The 17,216-nt window shown below is 37.3% G+C and overlaps 1 protein-coding gene across 1 annotated transcript; it reads left to right on the plus strand.

Annotated features, from left to right (window-relative positions):
* The first annotated feature begins 17 nt into the window (after nt 1-17).
* On the plus strand, nt 18-2,422 carry RpS20 (ribosomal protein S20). The gene is made up of 3 exons (XM_028318913.1): nt 18-136; nt 676-837; nt 2,184-2,422. The coding sequence occupies exons 1-3, from the start codon at nt 134-136 to the stop codon at nt 2,388-2,390; spliced, it is 372 nt and encodes a 123-aa protein (XP_028174714.1). The 5' UTR covers nt 18-133; the 3' UTR covers nt 2,391-2,422.
* The last annotated feature ends 14,794 nt before the right edge of the window (nt 2,423-17,216 follow it).

Raw genomic sequence — 17,216 nt, forward strand, 5'->3', positions numbered from 1 at the left:
TTTGTTTATTTTTGTCTATGGTATGAATTCTCTCTTCTTTTCGTGACATTTGTCAAGCAAGCTGTTCTCCGGTTCAGCGCTGAGCAATTTTTAGTCGAAAAGTTGTTTATCTCGACCGGGAAATCGCATCAACATGGTAAGTAAATCCAATTTTATCGACAGAAATATGAATTTCGACATTTATTAAGTTTTTGGCTGAGTTGTGATTCATTGAAATTTTGAGGTTAGCTTCGCACACGTGTGGTCCGCAAACTTCTATTTATCATCTCTTTCAATAGTTATTGTCTAATTAAAATCATTAATTATATTATATTCTCATGCCTTTTGTTGACCATAAAGGTATTATTGGTGGTACGCCTCTAATACATTTTAAGCTCGAATCCTTCTTTATCAAGTGAACTGGAGGCTTTTTACGCTTTTAATGCACAATAAACAATCAATGTGTCCCTTAAGTGGACTTTCAATGTGTTTAATACCATTGGACTTAAACAAATCGCTATGGTATCCATCCTAGAGAGATGATAACAACTTAGTAATAAATACCACATACCTAACTTGAAACCACAATATTTTGTAGTTCTGACCGCAAACTACTAGTCTAATAGCCACAAAGACTGTCTACAATACTTCTATCAATAGCTAACAATAAATAAAATAATAACTATGTAATTCCAGGCAGCCGCCGTCGTAGCAGGCAAGGACATCGAGAAGCCCCAGGCTGAAGTCTCCCCCATCCACCGCATCCGTATCACGCTCACGTCCCGCAACGTCCGCTCGCTCGAGAAGGTCTGCGCTGACCTCATCAACGGAGCCAAGAAACAGAAGCTGCGTGTTAAGGTGAATATTACAAAAATATGAACCTATTAGTTCCTTATTCATTACTACTGTTTAATGACAAATAACCTTAGAGTTACTCAACATTTGTATTAGAGGATTAGTTAACTAATCTTTGATAGAGATAAAGGAAGGAACTTTCCATGTTAAAGTCCAAACCTAATAACCTTCAGTTGACCACACTTCAGACAGATGTTTTTGGTGCTAAATGGTATTTGTATCAACTATCTAAGATGCAACAATGTTTGATGTTTTGTCATCTGTACATGTCCTCATACAAAGACTTAAAAGGTATACTACTGCCTTAATACTACTCTGTAGTTAGGCATATAGCGCCCAGATGAAGACACTATGTGTTCTGTGCCATAGTGTTCACAAACCAGCGCAACATCAATACTCTTCAAAGTGCAGTGTTTGTCTTCCATTGCTGACTCTGCTCATAGGAGAGTTACAATTTAAACCCTGTCGTTTATGTATTGTTTATTATTTAAACAAAAGACAGACCAAATTCATAAAGCCAACAACTTAGGCCCAGAAGAGACGATGAAACGCAACTGCAACGAAACTGCAACTTTGTGATGATGCTGATGAATGAAACTCAAACTGAAAGTTTCAAACTGGTCGCGTCATGTGTGGTCTCTCAATGGACGCTATGGCAGAAACTTAGATGCAACTCAAAAGTAACTAGCAGTTGCAGTTTCGGTGCAGTTGCGTTTCACCATCTGTTCTGGGCCTTAATCTCACAGAGCATGGAATTACATGCTCTGTGGTTAATCTACAGGTCTAGCACACTAACTGAGTCAGTCCCTAACGTATCGGAGTAGTACGAGAGGGTGTTTTGGTGACATCAAATGTCAGCAAGACTTCCGATGCACTTCAGACTTGTATGCTCTGTCACGTGATATATCACTCCTCTCCTGTGCCACTCCACACACCTCAGGCACTGCTCAGTTATGTGCTAGACATGACCCTTGTGTACCCTTTGCACCACCGGCCTGCACCACTGGTGGTGCAAAGGGTATTTTTAAATCCCTCTTGCACCACCAACAAATAGTGCTGTGCTACCATCGACTGTAAAACTAGTAGTAGACTGTAAAATACTTAATAATTTAATTGTTATAAATAAATCAAAACCTACCTAAAAGTTTTAATTTGTGTGTCTATAAACATTTCACTTCAGACCCACAATACCCCGGGCCTACATCCTACATCCAACGAATAAAGTACCAGGGTTACATTTTGTATCGCTTCTCGTTGGCCGTACTTTATACATGTTATTTTTACTTCTTTTTGGGTTCCTATATTGAACCAAGTTAGCCAAAACTAATTCTGCTCCATCTTCATTCCAGGGACCCGTCCGCATGCCAACAAAGATCCTCCGCATCACCACGCGTAAAACCCCTTGCGGTGAGGGTTCCAAGACCTGGGACAGGTTCCAAATGAGGATCCACAAGAGGGTCATCGACCTGCACTCCCCGTCTGAGATCGTGAAGCAGATCACGTCCATCAATATCGAGCCCGGCGTAGAGGTGGAAGTCACCATCGCCGACGCGTAGGCACAGCTGCCAATAAACTTTATTTTGATTTATTTATGTCTTTTATTTGAAATTGTTGCCTGAACTTCTTCTTCTTTTCGTGTCGACAACAAAACCTACACAGTGTCAGCCCAAAACTCCGCCACAAGAGTGGCGTTGTCAGTAGCACTCATCAAATCCTCCTGAGTGCAGTTGCTTGGGCACTCAGGGCATGACATCAGGTGCCTCATCGACTGGGGAACAAAACCGCACCTGCACTCCATGTTCAAGCCATCCAAGAATCCCCACCTGGCCAGATTGTCCTTACTACGGCCAACCTGCGTACGAAGTCTATTTAAAGACTTCCAGGTAAGCCAGGGGAGCTCATGTCCAGGTGGAGGACTCTCAGACATAGGGACAAAAGGGCAGATGTCCATGTGGATTGAGTGATCCTTGCTTCAATCTTAACAAAAATCGAGGAAGTTTTACTTAAAATATGTTAAAACATTGCGATGAAGTTTAAAAATTTGTTAAACCTAAGATAAAAATGTTATGGCCAATAAATAGGAGCACTCATACCGCACGCTTTAAGAAAACGTCAACATGTTTATTTCAGAAAATAAAGCCTTTCCACTTCTTTTTATAGTATAGAAAAATTGTTAAGAATTTGTTAAAACTATTAACAAATTCAGAAATTCCTTACACTTCCCGTTCCAAAGTTATGACGATTATTTAGGATCACTCACACCGCACACGGGCCGTACGAGTGCTCTTCAAAATAATGACTTTTTATTAATAAATACGTTTTATTTCTGTTGGGAAATGTGTGCAAACTGACGAGCGAATTTGTTAAAGAATAAGTGTGACAAAACTTAAAAGCTGAAGGAAGAAATTAACCTTTATTCTTTCCTCCAATATGCCGTGTGAGTGATCCTTACTTTTACCTCTATCTGCTCATATGTAGTTCGTAGGCAGACTGAGATAGTATCTAAAATTGTTAATTGTTTTTAACAATTATTTGGCATATATTTTGCTTTTATTAAGGTCATAATTTAAGAAATATCAGGCTTAGATGATTCCTAAAGGAAAATGTTGATTAGGGTACATATGATTTTTTATTTTGTGAGACTAAGGAATTTCTGAATTTGTTAATAGTTTTAACATATTCTTAACAATTTTTCTATACTATAAAAAGAAGTGGAAAGGCTTTATTTTCTGAAATAAACATGTTGACGTTTTCTTAAAGCGTGCGGTATGAGTGCTCCTATTTATTGGCCATAACATTTTTATCTTAGGTTTAACAAATTTTTAAACTTCATCGCAATGTTTTAACATATTTTAAGTAAAACTTCCTCGATTTTTGTTAAGATTGAAGCAAGGATCACTCAATCCACATGCACATAAGGGCAGGGGAGATCAGCTCTTGTTGTTGCCTGAACTGACGGGCTAGGATGCGCGCCGTGATAAAATCTTATCGATTATAGACGACAAATGTATGGGCTTATCGCGTAAAGTCGATAAAATGACGTGATAAACGCTTATCGCGGCGCGCATCCTAGGCCAACTGGGTTGAATTGGCGTAATAAGAGCAATATGATAGATTTTAAAATTATGAAAAGGTAACTTGAATAACTATTATGAATATAACTTGAACGAGTCTTTTAAATAACTATGAAAGATTTTGTAATTAGATAGGTAGTGGAAAAAGTAGTAGACAATTATTTTAAGCAAAATAATGAATGCAGGCTATGACTATAGGCAGGCTAGGTAGGCTTATTAATTTAGAATACTATTTCCATCGCAATTTAAATTTTATCTTACTGATATTATAAATGTGAAGATATTGATGTTGGGGATAGATAAATGTGTTTCTTGTACTCTGACGCAAAAACTACTGGACGGATTTTGATGAGACTGATACACATTTGAGTAATGAAGGGAAAGAAGCCCCGTGCGTGACAAAGCTAGACTGCTGTTTTTTTTTTTAATTACTGCTTGCTTAGTAGTTAAATATCCAGCTTAGATCGATTCAGATGTATAATAATTAATAATATAGGTGCTAAAATGAAATTGTGTCGCTCCAACCGTCACGAAATATTTGATAAATGAGTTTAGTTTCTTCAAGGTCGACAGGCGCCATTTGTTCGTCGTGTCATGAAGAAGAATAAATCGCTTTTGTTTTGTAAATTATAAATGAAACAGCTGCTGGTTTTCCCATGTCAACTGTATGCCCATCATGCAATATATGTCTCATCAACTAAATAATGTAAGTAAGGATTTTTGTCTTTTCATGTTTGTAAATCTCTCTTCAGTAAGATCTCGTGACAAATTCAGTTTTGTGATCACCTAGTTGGGGTTCCGTAGCCAAATGGCAAAAAACTGAAACCTTATATCGATGGCTCCTACGTATAAGGGCGAAACTGCCGCTTACGCCTTTTTCCAATTATTTAAGCAATGATTTCACTTTGCTCTAATCTATAACATCAGTAAGAAAAAAAAATTTTTTTCCATTAGATACAAAATAAAATTTTAGGCAAATAGGCGTATGTGCTAAACTACGCCACGTATAAAGCCCAATCATACGATTCGTCAATCTATACGAGTAGTTGCTTACATAAACATATATTTTTTATAATCCAAATCTTAAATAAAGCCATGAAAATATTTAGCAAATTGTTTTATTTATAAATTATGACACATTATATAGTTATTTAATTTTTAGCGTTAAGAGTCGCATCTCAAACTAATTTGAAAATTATAAATAACTTGAAAAAATCGAACTGCCTAAGGCATCGTGGGTTCAATTCCCGCCTTAGGCAATTCGATTTTTTCAAGTTATTTATATTTTTTAAAAATATGACACATTATGTTAAAAGACCTAACTAAATCTCGAGCACAGTATATGGGCGTATTTGCGTTAAAACTTAAAACGGTACATTAAACGACTTTTTCTAACTGATTTATTATTGATATAGCACATGATAACAATTAAAATAATTACATGCATAAATAAAGAGAGTAATCGCTTAAAATATTATATTTACGTTGTCATTTAAGTCTCTTTACGTTGAACAATATACATGAAATTATAGAAATATGCCGACGTAAAAGGGCAATGCGTAAAATCTCAAAATATATAAGAAAAATATAAAAATTGATAACAGCAGTAGCAAAAGCATTACATGTTAAGGCTAAATGTGAAATTTCATTAAATTCGTTTTAGTAGGTCAGAAGATATGACCCAAAAATATGGTTCTGGCCACTAAAATGGCTCTCCTGTAAAATTTACTTTTTTCACTTACGCCAGTATACGTAGGAGCCATATTTTTTCTCGTAATTTACTTCGCTACATGAAGCGATCATGAAATAAATCTCACAAATGTAAAATAGAAGGCTTTACTCAGTTTCTACCAGTCGACAATCGTGGCGTGCTCTGTGGCGTAAAACACAAACACAAGGCTTTATAGAAAGTAGGTAGGTATACAGGGTGGAATTTTGTAATGCCACCTGGATGTAAAGTACCCTTAATACTGAAGATAGAAAATTTTTCTCAAAGAAAACATTCCTTTATTTTTAAAAAGAAAGAGAACTGCATTCAAAGATTTTCGAAAATTTACCCCCATACCATACAATTTTCTGTAGTTAAATAATTACAATAATCTAAGATTTCATGGTTTTCCTTTCATTTGATTTATCAAATTTGTTTGAGAGATTTCATCCTTATACTTAACCCTAACTATCGATGCATAAAAAATACAGGGTGTAATTTTTAACATATTTTAGTTGGTTCGATTCCCGGGTGTAGCAAGCAAATTTTTGGAAATCTTTGAATGCAGTTCTATTTCTTTTCAAAAATAAAGGAATGTTTTCTTTGAGTAAAAATTTCTATCTACAGTATTAAGAGTACTTTCCCTTCAGGTGGCATTACAAAATTCCAACCTGTATATGCACGGGTAGAGACTAGAGACGCTGGATAATGAAAATGATATTAGTTTATTTTTATAATATTATATTTTGATTCTGGTAATTATAATACAGATCTGTCGGGTTATGTAGCGGGTTTTGATGAATAACTTCTTGCATTGTACTTTGATGGCTAGCAACACTGGCCATTTCCGCTTCCGTATTTGGAAAGCCTGCATCAGTGTTGCTACTCTCGGGAACGATTTTGGGGGCTTGTTGTTTGTTTTTCTCAGTTTTCTTCCTTTTTGTCCTTCTGGTAGAGTGGGGAATTTTCTTTTTGTTCAATATTTCTGAAACGGTGCTTTTCGGGATGCTCAGCTCATTTGCCAGCTCTCTAATAGTTAAATTGCGGTTTTCCTTCATTTTTAATCGCACACGCTTGACGTTTTCAGCCGATTTCGAGGGTCGGCCAGAGCGGGCAGCGCTCTCGACAGATGTTCGGCCATTTTTAAAGCGCTTGTACCATTCTTTTATCTGGGTTTTCCCCATGCATTCCTCCCCGAACGCCTTTTGTAGCATTTCGATTGTTTCGGCACACGTTTTTTCGAGTTTGTAACAGAATTTTATACAGATTCTTTGTTCTGTTCGTTCGGTCATGGTCGGAAAGTGTTTTTTGTCACCGTATTGATACGCGACGATAGACGCTTGCTTTTGTGAGACTGACCGGTTTGCAAAACTTATGAAGGAGTTTTGACTTGGAATCCTATAGATGGCGCTAGAAGGCCTACGCCGCGAAATTACAAACATGTCGGATAGTTGTTGGACAGAGCCGCAGCTTCGGAGAGCTTTAGAATGAAAACAATAGGTATTTCTAAATTTAATTTTGTCCTTTATACTACACAAAATGTTATCTTAAAGCTCTTGTTAATAAGGTGTTAGTATATTCCGTCTTCACTTGTTTACCTTACCTACAAGTTTTACACAACTTTGCAATTTCATTATCCTGTAATTTGCAATACTTACCTATTATGTTATATTCAAGGCTGAAAATATGAAATTTATTCTGACTTTTGGGTCTCAAAAATCACGTTCCCATTCACATTTCAAAAACCCACGTAGCAGGACACGTTTCAAAAAATGTGGGCGGGATCGTGGGCAGTCGGTAATCGGTATCACTTACCAGTTTAATTTCTTCAACTTACCTACACACAATACTTATTTGCTTTTACGACATATAAACCATATAACTAAAATCTTTATTCCATTATTATCAGATTTTGCATTCAATAAGAATAAAGGCTAATAATCCAAGGATCACGCGATACGCAACTCAATAATAAACCATTATTGTGTAAAAAGCTTAGCGTTATTGTTTTAGCAAGAAGGGTGGATGTCGAATGGCAGTGTTTTGGCGTGTTTAGGGCAGATTATCAAGTTTCAGGGCAATTTTGGATGTTTATTTATGATTTGTTTTCGTTCAGGCAATATTTCTTTCGTCGTATGTCGGTAACATGAAAGGAATAAGAATTACTTCCGATAAAGAACTAGGTCACATAAACGGGGTTTGGAAATAAGAATTCAATTGAATTGGAATTAATTTGGTTGGCACAGTTGGCCACTATTATGGACACATTTCAATATTAAACAATGTAGAGACAATTAAATGTATGTAATTTGAATACCTAACCCGAAGCTTTTTAAGCTTGCTACAATGTGGGCCAGTGAAAAGGCACAACATAAGAAAGTGTTGGTTGTTCGTTGGTTTCAGCCAAATGGCGTCCACTGCTGGACAAAGAAACTGTTATTTCCAATTCAAGAAAATAAAATTAAAATCCTGATTAAAGTGGCCATAGCGGAAAGTTACTAATGAAGTGTGTATTAAATAAAGGTGCTAATTCAAAGAAGAAACTTAAAACCTCATCTTCAAAGTAAACAGAAAACAGATAGGCCAGGAATAGGCACAAATTGAGGAACGAAAGCGACGTGCACTTATCTAATTAGTGCGGGACGCGGAACTAAATTTGGGAGGTATACGACACTCTTTGAATTCGTGTGCACTCTTTTGAAGCTTAGAAAATTACAGATCGATGTCTTACACCTATTTCGAAAACAAATAAATTGCACTTCAGAATTGGTAGCTACCGGCTAGCTGCCTTTTAGGTTACTTAAAAGTTACCTGTGAAGTTAAAGACCGAGAAATGAGGATCATTTCGATTTTTAGCTGTGAATGCAGATTTATAGGGCTAAGAAATCCTTAATACACAGTGCAAAAATTTTTGTTCTACGACAAAAATTGACGAAGTTATGGCCAAATTACTAAAAAAGTTCACTGACCGCCCGGCGCGGGGACGATGACGTCATTATATCCGATCCGAACGCTGCCGGCGTACTGCGTGGATAGAAAATATTTTTTTCTAGCCAAATTATCAGTTTTAGAGAAAAACTTGTAATGACATTTATTCATCAGAATAAAGTAAGCTATCGATAGGTAATTTTTAAAAATGGAAATTGTGAAAAATAACGCAAAAAATCCATACGCTCATACGATTCAATGGCACGCAGAGACGCGATTGGGGTCTCCGCGGTGGTATATTTGGCGATTTATTCAAATAAAGTGTACATAAGTGTTGTTAGAGTCATATCTTCTTCCAAGTAAAATATAAAAATGTATAAGTATTAATTGTATTATTATGTTCAATACAAACAATCATTAAGTTACACTCACCCCAACCGCGTCTCCGCATTGCATCGAATCCTATGAAAATGTGGTTTTTGGACATAGCAATACTTATTTTTCACAATTTTTATTTTTAAAAATTACTGGTCGATAGGTTACTTTATTTTGAAGAATAAATGTTATTAAAAGTTTTTTTCTAAAACTGATAGTTTAGCCGGAAAAAAATATTTTCCATCCCATTAGTACGCCGGCTGCGCTCGATTCGGATATAATGACGTCACGCGGCCTTGCGTACGTTGACTTTTAGCGGCAAAAACGGCCTATGTTTATTACTTAATATCTTCGTAAGTAATGGTCCGATTTGGATAATTCAAAAAGATATATCTTTCTTATGTCTTAAAGATTAACGTAGATACTAGTTTTATTGAATTTTCTACAACAGTACTGATCCTCATTGGGGAAATGTAGGTAGGTAGAGTACTTAAGTCCGATATTATCTTCTAAGTTCACATTTTATATTGTTGCTAGGCTACATATTGCTGGTGTTTATGCAAATTAATTCTCGTTTTCGTCTTTGACTTGCTTTTGTGCTTAGTTAAAATTGCTGTTCCATCATCATCATCATTTCTGCCACAAGACGTCCACTTCTGAACATAAGTAGGCCTCCCCCAACGATAACGATGGGGTTGGTTTTCCACATCGTCCTCTTGGTAGCGGCCTGCATCCAGTGCCTTCCTGCTACGTTTAAATAAATATAGCACTCTTTTTTATCGAACGTCTTTCCTCTGAATCTAGGTAGCGACATAAATGTTCCTTAGCCGTATGATGCAATGCCGTATAAAAATAAAAACGTTTTGTCTCTGGCCGGCGCCGCGCGCCATTGCGCATAGACAATCGGATGAAATATGGCCACTTTTATTTCGGAAGTATCCTGTACGACCTTGCAGGATTGGATTAAAAGGCATTTTGATTTGCGTTTGCCACTGGATTTCATTGAAATTGGTGTTTCAGTGAAAAATCCCATTATTATCCATGAAATTCGCTTATTCTGGTCTTTAAAAGAAAATAAACTTTGTCCTTAGTTCCATTAATAATAATGCTGCCCACCAAAGACGTATGGCTGTCTGTAGACTGTATGGTAGACTTTTATGAGTTGAGAGAGGTAGTTAAATCTCTTATGACAGTAGAAAGTCCCCAGACAGGCACTTCAGAACCATTCGTACCTACCTATACGAGTATGTACCTACCTAATTTTAATAAAATTGAAACTTACTCGATTGATATGACTTTATTGTTAGTCCCGTATTAAGGTAGTTTAAATTATTAACCTGAATAGAAAGAAACTTGACTTCTACTCGAATCTTGAAACATTAAATCCGCAATTTCTTTATTACTTAGTGGTCCTTTTGGAATTAATCTTTCACGAAAATTGACTTAATAAGATTCAGAATGGCTTGCTGCTCAAGAACTCTACAACCACAACACAAAATCTGTTTTTAAATGTTGCATTATTTTAAAGATCCCATCTAGCGTCATTCTTTCTAATCTAACTCCCTAATTTAGCCAGTCCATCAGACATTTGAATTGACCAATTTCCCGGCAAAAAGACCATGAAAAGGCCAATTAAACAATCAGTGTGGGTACAAGCAATAATGGTGTCCAAACGCGTAGGCGTGTCAAAAGTGTTAGTTCCTAGTATAACTAGAAATCTCCAAGCGAATATGAACTGTATTGGTAAAAATATTGAGTGGATAATGTCTAGGCGGAATAAGAAATTGGTCTTTGAACATAAAAGTCACTTTACGAACAATCTGTCTCAATATACGTCCTCAAAGTTATCTGGGCCATCAAGGGAGCTCTTTTGGTCCGTCATGTCAGGGACAGATAAAACCCATCAAAAACAATACTTGTCAAAAAAACCAAGTCTCGCAACTCAGTTGTTCTACGGTAAAAAGTTGTGAGATCCATGTAATACCAAGTCCAGGCCAGGAAATCTTTAACGTTTTACATAAATATATTGACTTGGCCATCGCACTAAATAATTTAATTTACACGTGTTTTCATGCGATGGCCAAGTCAATATATTTATGTAAAACGTTAAAGATTTCCTGGCCTGGACTTGGTATTACATGGATCTCACAACTTTTTACCGTAGAACAACTGAGTTGCGAGACTTGGTTTTTTTGACAAGTATTGTTTTTGATGGGATCTCATTTCTTTTTGTATTTTGTAGACAGCAGTTATGTATCTAGAAAACTGGACCGAAATTGAAAAATTTTACTCGACTTGGCGGTTGCACTACCGTGCCCCCAAATATTTTAGTTTTTCCTTGATTCATACACCAAACACTACTTATATTCCAAATTTGAAGCTTCTAGGTCTGCTAGAAGTGCCTTAGAGTTTTGATGATCGGTGAGTCAGTGAGTGAGTCAGTGAGTCAGTGAGTCAGTCAGTGAGTGACAAAATTAAGTAACTTTGACCCGTTATAATTCTTAAACTACTGGTTCAAATTGAATGAAATTTTAAATATACCGTGTCTTTACAATGCCTGCATAGCTAATGAAAATTCAGCCTTCTAGTTTTATCCACAACGAAGTTACAGGCGGTCGAAAATGGCCTGAATTGCTTCGAGAAAAGGATGGTACGGCCGTGCCGCTTTTTTGCTCGACTTGGTGGGGGCACTGCCGTGCCCCCAGATAAATCTCGCTGGATTAAGTAGCGGGATTGAACAAGATTGATACTTTAGATGAAAAAACGAGATAATTTTAATAATTTGCCTTTGCAATTTGCAAGTGGTGGGTGGGTTATGTGATAATGAGTAAAGCCTAATACACACTAGGGATAAAAAAAACATATTTTATTGTGCAACGCTGACTCAATACTTATTCAAGCAGCTCTGAAAACGAGCACACGTTTGACAGTCTTATATTATTAAAAAAATAGCAATAAAATAGCTAAGTTATATAATAGGTACACGCCCTTTTCTTCAGTCATGTAGCTTTCTGAAATGAACTTATTATTTTATTTCGAGATTATAAAACGTATACATTATAAAACGTATGCCTACTTGCCTAAGTACCCATATTCAGCGTTACGTAATTTCAAGTATATCACAAACTCATCAATACTCCCACTCCCGCCACCCACAGGTCGCCATGGCAACGCTACCCAGACTTCCTCTGTAACCTAGTGCTTGAGCGAGCGAGGCAGCCTTATGCGGATGGTTCTCCGTCTCGCTCTAGCAGCAAAAATGGAAGGCTGGAAGCTGCGCCACGCCCTGAAAGCTAGACTGAGATGCGGTAGTTAGGTTTGCTGGGGCCGGTTGAACCGATGGAGCTGATGCGGGTTTAACTGTCGATTAACAGGGAGGGGCTCTTATCCCTCTGATCAGAAGGTACGATATTAGCGAAACGTCTATCAGCGCGAAATTTCAATTGCTTCATAAACACTATGTGTTATCAGCAGAACTCTATTCTGTAATAAACGTCCCATTCTCAAACCGTTTGGACAATTGCATCGTTAATTATCCTGATCATTTTGGTTCCTCTCACGATCACTTGTAATAAGTTGTAATCGATTGATCGATTACGACATGAACATTTACACTACTCATGTGTCCAGAGCCCCGATTACGGTCATTTTTAACGTCTCCAATCCAGACGTTAAAAATTACCGTAATCGGGGCTCAGTCCAGCCTGGAAATAGAACCTAGGTATTCGACCACGTGTAAAGACTATTGTATAGCCTTCTTTCAAAATAACCATTTCTACTAAGACCTAAAAAAATACGTTTAAGTATTGCTACTAAATTATCAGCAATCAGCAATACAAGCTATCTGAACTATCCTTCGATTGTTGACCGCTCTGTTCGATTGTTAGTCCACTGTTACCCTTATCGCTACTTAGCCCTGAACCACAAAGGCAGGGCATTAGCAGGGCTACTCAAAAATAAATTGATTTTCGTGACCTAGCTTAACCAGCGATTAACTAAACCCCTCTCAACAGCAGTTAGTGCCACCCGCCCGCATCCAGGCTGTAGGCTGTATTGATCCGCGGGGCATCGACCGCTATGACCCGGTACCTGGATTTTACTACCCTGGGTGTAGCTAGACCGAGTTATTGATATTTTAAAGAATGAAACTAAAACATGGCTCTACATTTTGAAGCCACTAGTGTAGGGCTTATGTTTAACAAAACACCATTGAATTGAGAGTCTACATGGTACTTATTAGGAATTTGGTAAAAGATTGATCCTAACCCCAAGTAGGTTACCTATGGTATCCTTAGAAAGGTTACTTATTCGATACCAAAAGAAACAAAGTTCAAGGTGATCAAAAAGCTTCATCAATCAATCAGAGAGAAAAAGAAAAAGATACAAAAGACACTAAATTAAGTAATAATACTTACCTAAAATAGTAATGATGCAGGAAAAATTTGAAAATATAGGGTGAAACACAGACTTAATTATTAATATTTTTGACTAGTAGAACAGGTAAATAAAAAGCCAGACTTGAAAGGCTGTATACAGCAAGCAGCCTGCATCGAAAATCACTGCGGAACAATTTGGCAGCGCCAGCGAATATTTTATAAACTGTTCCCGGTTTTTTGTCCTGGAGTGTAATGGCTTTGCAATTTGGCATGCCACACAGGGAAAATTGAATTGCGGGAATTATTCTACGAAATAATATTGTTTAAATGGAAATAATGAACATAAGTAAGTACCTACCAATCAAATTTAATACTTTTAAACCAAAAATTCCCAAGTCAGTAACGAACTAACGATACAGAATAACTAAGAAGTAACGATGAACGCAATATTTTGATCCCATCGCAAACTAGGTAAGTAGGTACGTTAATAATACTTAATTTTACTCAAAAGCAAAAAATCTTAAAACTTTAATATTGGACTCTACTTGACCTTGGCATTATTCAAATTCTACTTAATGCAGAATCACTCGTACTCTACAATTTTAGCCTAAATTCTTCAGTAAACACCAAATAATGTCCTCATTATAATAAAATTGAAAACCAATAACTTATTATTATCCTCCACAGCCTAATATAGTAAACATAGCGCCTTCCTCGAATAATGACGTGTCCATTGTCATAACAAATAGCAGATGTTCGGAGGCCTACATACAGCTACCTACGCCCCACAAGTCACAACCGCAATGAAGTAATCAATATAATAATATTTAGTGTCTATTATTTACTTAATCCATCCTTAAAGTGGTTCAGATAATCCTTTGTCCCCCTTAGGCATTAAGGCCATTTTTACCCAATTACTCCAAAAGAAGTTAAAAAAGTGCTCCAGAGCAGTTAAAATTCAAATGATTAGACACCAATTGAGTTTTCCAGCTTGAACGTGCTTAACTTCTACTCAATGAATTTAATAAAAAAAAGTTCATACTTTTATCATCATCATTTCAGGTAGGTTGAAGGAATAGGCGTGGCACTGCTCAGCGCCACGCCTATTCCTTCAGCACTATCAGAACCACAGAACATAGAAATTTCTATGTTCTATGATCTGAAGTCTGAACATAGAGTTCCCCAATACGTACTGGCTACTGTTTATGCTATGGCTAAATGTTGAAAAAAAAATTGGAATTTAATCTTACAAATCGTCAAAGATCATCAGAACATGAGGTAAACAGTACCTACTTAAATGTCTTAATAGGAAAATGTTTTATTAAAATCAACTTAGTCATCGCATTGTGCATTGTAAAGAACAATATTATTCATATTATTATAATAACAATTGCTAGCAACCATGACATAAATTGAGGTTTATTTTATAGTACTTATTTGTTTATAACCAACATCACAGTATACTCATCAAAATTCACAACAACTACAAGTCAGTTTGCCTTGAAGCGGCTTCGAACCTGCGACCGGTGAGTCACCGACCGGCCCGCCTACGCAACGCGCCGGTGCAGTAAAAGTTGTTCAATGACATTATGATTGAGAGATGACATAATATATACGTACCTGTTATATCGAATCGAAAATCGAATCCGTCAAATTCCATACAAAAAAGGGGCTTTTCGACCACTTTTCGACTGGTTTGCGATTATAATGGCACTTTGTCTAGACCCACTGAACACGATGGCCGGAGGGAAGAAGTGGCGATTCTCAACAGGGTCAATTATTGATCGTAGCTTAAAGTTTCATGGCATCGTAAGTCTGTAATTCTGTACAATTTTTAGGTTAGTTATTGACTTGATACGAGTACATTATATTTTAATGAACTAACTCCTAAAGACTAAAAAGTCTTACCTGTAAAATTATTAAAACTTTCTTTAGATTCCAGGTACATGAAATGCCTAGCCTCAAAGACTCAAAGCAAATAATGCTGAAAATGAAGGTACTTGATTATTTTATATAATATCTTCACATATCTACTAACTAACTAGTTACCCACACGTGTGCCTCTACCCCTACCCTACTTATTTTTTTTTAAATTTCTTCTCCGTGTAGATGCGGGTGCGGATCTAGCCAGTTCTGTTGCAGATTTAGCCAGTGACAATTTATTAAGTAATTTTTTTTTGTCAAAAACCTGTCGTGGTTAAACGCAATCCGCGAGAGCCATAAAGAAGAAAAAAAAAGTTAATTTTTTTAGGACTCTTTGTGACCATAGTAAAAACATGCCTTAAAAAATGTTAACTTCTTATTGATAGTCCAGTAGAATTAGCTTTTAAATCGGAAATAATTCCTACAAAAGATTTTATTGTTTTAATGGCTTCATTGGTTGCCCATTAAGACTCTCCTAAGTTTTCGACTTCGACGGAGTTGTGCTTAAGTGGTGGGGGCCCCCGAAAGAGGCATTTTTTCGGTTTTCCGGTTATACCGCGTAAAGGACTTACCCTATCAAAAAGTGGTCTTCATGACGGTTGAAGGGCACTTAATCCTGCATTGAATAAGACCAAATTCATATGTTTTGGACAAACCGTTCTCCAGCTAATGTTCGGCAAAGTAGAAAATATAAGTATAATTAATGACCCTCTCCACGTCCAATGGTTTGTTACCCACAGGCTTCCAAGTCTTGAAAAGGGCCACCTCAACCAGTGTAACCCTATCAAGGCTTACGAGCTTGATGCGCCTATCCTTGTTCGTCCCAGCCGTTCCTTAACTGCGGTTGCTGCACCTCTTCCTGGCACTCACCTGAACGACTCTGTGTTACCTACTGTGGCTGCCCCTCTTCCTTGTATCCTCCTGCATGACTACGTTGCCTAGCCGTATGCCTGGTCTAAGGTTCGACGCCAAAAATCAACAACAACAAGTTCATATTAAAACGCTGAAGAGTTTTTTGTTTGTTTGTTTGAACGCGCTAATCTTAAGAATTACTAGTTTGATTGAAATCATTATTTTTGTGTTGAATAGCTCATACATTGAGGAAGGCTATAGGATATAAACAATCACTCTACGATTAATAGAGGCGAAGCAGTGAAGAAAAATGTTGCAAGCATGGAAAATAGTATTTAAACTATTTTCACGCGTACAAAGTTGATTTTGTGGCGTCGAACCTTGGACCAGGCATATAGCTAAGCAATGCAATCGTACAGGCTCAGAATACAGAACAAACCAGAAGGAGTGTTCGATAACATTTCTACGCGGCAACTTGTGTCCAAAATACTTCCCCTCCCGCGCCCCTCTACCCCCTTTAGTGTTACTAGCGCCGTGTGACACCCCCGGCGCGCCGGCCATTGACTAATTGCTCTAAAGTCAAATTAGTGCGTTTTGGAGTAATTTATATGAATACACATTTACGCCCGTTGACGGTTTCTGGTTTGTTCCGTATTCTGAGCGTACAGGAGGGTACAAGGAAGAGAGGCAGCCACATTAGGTAACACAGAGTCGTTCAGGAGAGTGTCAGGAAGAGGTGCAGCAACCGCAGTTACGGAACGGCTGGGACGAACAAGGATAAGCGAATCAAACTCGTGAGCCTTGTTAGGGTTACACTGATTAAGGCAACCCTTTACAAGGCTTGGAAGCATGTGGGTAACAAGCCATTGGACGTGGAGAGGGTAATTAATTATACGTATATTTTCTACTTTGCCGAACTTTAGCGCGAGAACGGTTGTGGGTAACAAGCCATTGGACGTGGAGAGGGTAATTAATTATACGTATATTTTCTACTTTTCCGAACTTTAGCGCGAGAACGGTTTGTCCAAAACATATGAATTTGGTCTTATTCAATGCAGGATTAAGTGCCCTTTAACCGTCATGAAGACCACTTTTCGATAGGGTAAGTCCTTTACGCGGTATAACCGGAAAACCGAAAAAACGCCG

Source organism: Ostrinia furnacalis, unplaced genomic scaffold (assembly GCF_004193835.3).
Source record: "Ostrinia furnacalis isolate ACB-3 unplaced genomic scaffold, ASM419383v2 OfSCF7032, whole genome shotgun sequence".
Classification (NCBI taxonomy): Eukaryota; Metazoa; Arthropoda; class Insecta; order Lepidoptera; family Crambidae; genus Ostrinia; species Ostrinia furnacalis.